This window comes from Myotis davidii, unplaced genomic scaffold (assembly GCF_000327345.1).
Source record: "Myotis davidii unplaced genomic scaffold, ASM32734v1 scaffold376, whole genome shotgun sequence".
In the NCBI taxonomy this organism is placed as follows: Eukaryota; Metazoa; Chordata; class Mammalia; order Chiroptera; family Vespertilionidae; genus Myotis; species Myotis davidii.
In genome coordinates, this window is record NW_006288121.1 from 86,995 (window position 1) to 91,068 (window position 4,074).

General features: G+C 39.7%; 1 protein-coding gene across 1 annotated transcript in view; it reads left to right on the top strand.

Moving 5' to 3' along the window:
- Positions 1-4,074, top strand: part of MRC1 (mannose receptor, C type 1) — a 116,034-nt gene that overhangs the window by 56,970 nt on the left and 54,990 nt on the right. The window contains exon 12 of the mRNA XM_006759916.2: positions 1,809-2,008. Coding sequence (XP_006759979.1) covers positions 1,809-2,008 — 200 coding nt within the window. The remainder of the gene's footprint in view (positions 1-1,808; positions 2,009-4,074) is intronic.

A 4,074-nucleotide genomic window follows, 5' to 3' on the forward strand; every position in this document is an offset into this window, starting at 1 on the left:
GTTTAAAAAAAAAAAAGTTCCAATTAGTTTGCAATGTTTGCAATGGTCAGGAAAACTGCTAGGTTATTGGGTACTGCTCTTATTTGGAAAATATTTATGAAATCCTAAATGGTCACAAATGTTTCAAATGGTTAACTTATTTCTGAAGGCTTACAACTATACCAAAGGGCCACAAACCATCTCGGTGCAACTATGAGTAGCGATAGTGTGCTTGAGTTGGTGGAGCACAAGGTAGTGCTTACCATACGTGGGACTCATTTCTGTGTCTTGTATGTGCTGCCCTGCTTAGTCCTTTGCATGCACTGGATTTGATTTTATCTTTATAAGAAACTTCCAAGGTAAGTTTAAGTATCTTCATTTTAAAGACGTGGAAACAGGGACTCAGAAAATGTGTGTGACTAGAAAGCTCCCGACCATGAATTTAGACTAATCTGTATAATCCCCAATCTGTGCTGTTTGCGGCGCCAACCCCACTTGCCTCCCTGTAGGTGCTGATTTGCTTCCCTAGCAGGTAGCTTCTGAAATAGCCTCTGGCAGATTCTGTGCCTTCTTTATACACTGATATCACAGTGTATAACCTTAGTTAGTGTGACACCCCAGGAAATTCAACATCCTTTATAGCGAATATCTCATTGTGCCTGGGCAAAGAGCTAAAGAAGGAATAATAGCTCGAGTGTATGAATTTACTACTTAGTCAAACAAGTCCTAATCTTCAGGAGTTCATTTAATTTGTATTCTCAGCTCTTAATGAGGTAAATAGGATAGAGTAATTCTCTTTAAATTATTGCATGTTCTGAAAAATAGTAAGATTTCAGTTCATTTTTAAATAACTGGGCAATATTAAGAGCTGAGCACACACCTTAAAAATATTGGTAGGAGTGGTAATTATAGGACAAATTCCTAATTTTGCAGGGGGAGTTCATTCAACCATAGGCTTTGGAGAAATTAATCCTGGAATGTTCTTAGAGAACAAAAAATGGATTAAACTGGAGCTATAGGGAGTCAGAAATCTTAATGAAGATATTTTGAAAAAGATGTACTAGTATCCCCAGAACTTTGAGAATTACTCTGAACACTTAATGTCCTTTAGAAGAATAGTGATAGAAGATGACCTCATCTAAGCAGAAGGAATCCTAATGTTTTCAAAGCTCTGTCTTAATTAATTACTATTTGGAAATAATCACAACTGTGAACCAGAATTATAATCTAGTAAGCCTGCCATAGCCTTTTATGTAGTTTTTTTTACCATGAAAAAATTCATTACAACTCTGTAAGGAAGGTAGTGATATTTGCATTTTAAGATGAGGCAACAAGTTCAGGGTGATTGAGTAACTAAACTGAACTACAATCTCTCAGTTGAATCTCATTTTCAAGTCTGTAACAACTTCTGTTCTGGAAAACCTACATGAACCCTAGAGGAAAAAAGGGACCTTAAAGAATTTATTTTTTAAAAAGAAATGTTGAACTACTATTTTTGCCATGGCAGTAAATTTTATGCCGCAAAAATTATTGTATCGTTAAATGTCTACTAAAGGCGGCACCCTGCCAGATGTTAGAAATACAAAATGTTATCAAAACCATGACCTTTGAGATCATAATTCAGTTGGGGTCACAGGCCACACAGATGAAAGGTAAATAACGATTCCGAAGAGCACACATAATTGCCAAATGCCACGGGATCTCTCCTCTTCATTTCCTCAGCACATGAAGGTTTGAACACACAATTTGAGTCAGGTTTGTACTGTCTCTTGCGAGCATGGCCAGACTACAGCAGCGTCTGTTAAGTGAAGTCTGTGTGTTTAACGCAGGGAGAAAAGCTGGGTGCGTTGCCATGAAAACTGGGACCGCAGGGGGCCTGTGGGATGTCTTGAGTTGTGAAGAAAAGGCAAAATTTGTGTGCAAACACTGGGCAGAGGGAGTAACTCGTCCACCGGAGCCCACAACAACACCCGAACCCAAATGTCCAGAGAACTGGGGCACCACCAGTAAAACAAGCTTGTGTTTCAAGGTAAGTTGCAATTGCAAAACTAATAAAGAATTTGGAATACCCTTCAGCCTAAAGAATCAGCTAAGAAATTAAAACCAAACCAAACCAAATGCTGCCATGCCCAGGCTTCACCTGTAGGAGTTCTGACTTTATTGATCTGGTTTATTTGTAAAGAGCTTTCCTTGGATGAATGCTAATGACCAGTTGCATTTAGACCAGTGGTTCTCAACCTGTGGGTCACGATCCCTTTGGGGGTCGAATGATCCTTCACAGGGGTCACTTAATACCATCAGAAAACACATATATAATTACATGTTGTTTTTGTGATGAATCACTATGCTTTATGTCCAATTTGCAACAATGAAATTGGGGGTCACCACAACACGAGGAACTGTATTAAAGGGTCGCTGGGAAGGTTGAGAACCGCTGATTTAGACCAACAAAAGTAACCTACAGCACAGCACAGATCACAGCAGCCCTTCTTCTTTTGCGTTGCCTTCATCAGCCCATTCTCTGCCTCTCTTCTCCCCCAGGCTTTCCGGCCCTAGTCCGAGCTAGCGTTTCTTTTCATCTTAATGAACGTTTTTTGCTCCCCTTCATTCATTTCCATTGCATCTCACTTTTTGTCCTGTTCTTACAGACGAAGCTTTTAGTTAACAGAATTGATAAATGAATCTGTAATAATGCCCCATGGGTATCCTCGAGGTAATGCTCCATTGTACTGATTTAGCCCCTGGTTATTATACCTCTGGGAGATGGGGGCATTTCTGGGTAGGAGTGTATGGGTGTTTCATGTCCCTTAAATGACAATTCGATATTCTGCAATTGTTTTATACACTCCTGGGCCGGATTGTCTATTTTCTCCTTATGCAAGGAAGTTCACCCAAACAAATGAACAAAGAAAAATCCCAGTGAATGTATTTGGGGCTTTCTCCGCCCCCCCCACCCCCACCCCTCTCTTTCTTGTAAGTTCTATTCTTTCTAGAGAAGGTTAAGATGAACTAAATGAGAAATTTACTTATCTACTGCTTAATGGTGTTTAAAGTTACACTCTCAAGACTTCTGTTATTCAATCCTGTGAATGGCCTACGGCCACGGCATGCCTAGTAAGACAGGCAGGGTTAATGAAGAACTTGAATTATCAATGTGTGTTAGAATGATGTTGCTTCATCTTCTCTAACCTGAGGGGTGTGGCTAGGTGGGTGGGAAACTCCCATTAGTAGCAATAGAGCTGAAGAACTGTGCAATCCAGATTAGCCAGTCTGGGTTAAAAGCATAATTTATATAGAAGGGACTATATTGGGCTTAACAGAAGAGTATTCGATATTTATTGTTGTTGCTAGGAAACTTTTGATTTACTGCACAAAGACCACATTTATTTTATACAAAGCCATTTGCCGGAGGGTGGTAGGCTGTGGAGATATGTTGCAGAATTTTGAGAGAAACAGCAAAATTCTCCAGAGCTGGGAAGGGAACCAAGGTTCTAGGAGGCGACCCAGGTGTGTATTCAACAAATCCACAGATGTGCGCCACTAAAAAGTCTACGATTTTAGAGATGCTTGGAGTAGGGTTTGTTTGGAAATATATTGACCATCTTTGTGCAAGTGAAGATACAGGAATTATTAATACAATTCAGCTGATAGTAAATTGATTTAATCAAGTGAAATCTTATACCACAGTCTAGCAAGTTGAGGCAGTCACAGAAGTCTTAGGATTACTTAAGTGGAAACTTGCTTAGATCACCTTTGTGTAGGCTCGAGCTAGGGTCAAGGTGAAGGTTGCCTTGGGTTGCATGATGACAGCTGGGCAGCCACAGTCGGTTGGAAGCAAATTTCTTTTTCCACAAGCCTTGGGTGATGGGGCCAAGACTCATGAAAAACAATGAATAAATGTTATAAAAGTTGGTGGAGACAATGAATTTATTATACTGTTTGCATACTGATAGGTGTTTCCCAGACTGTCACTGTGTGTTGCTTTTCATTGAAATCTTCTGGATAATATGGCATGTTCCCTAAATTATTGAATTATTAAATTGGTTTTAACTTATAACCCACCTTTTTAGATGCTCTGACAGATTAGTACAGAGC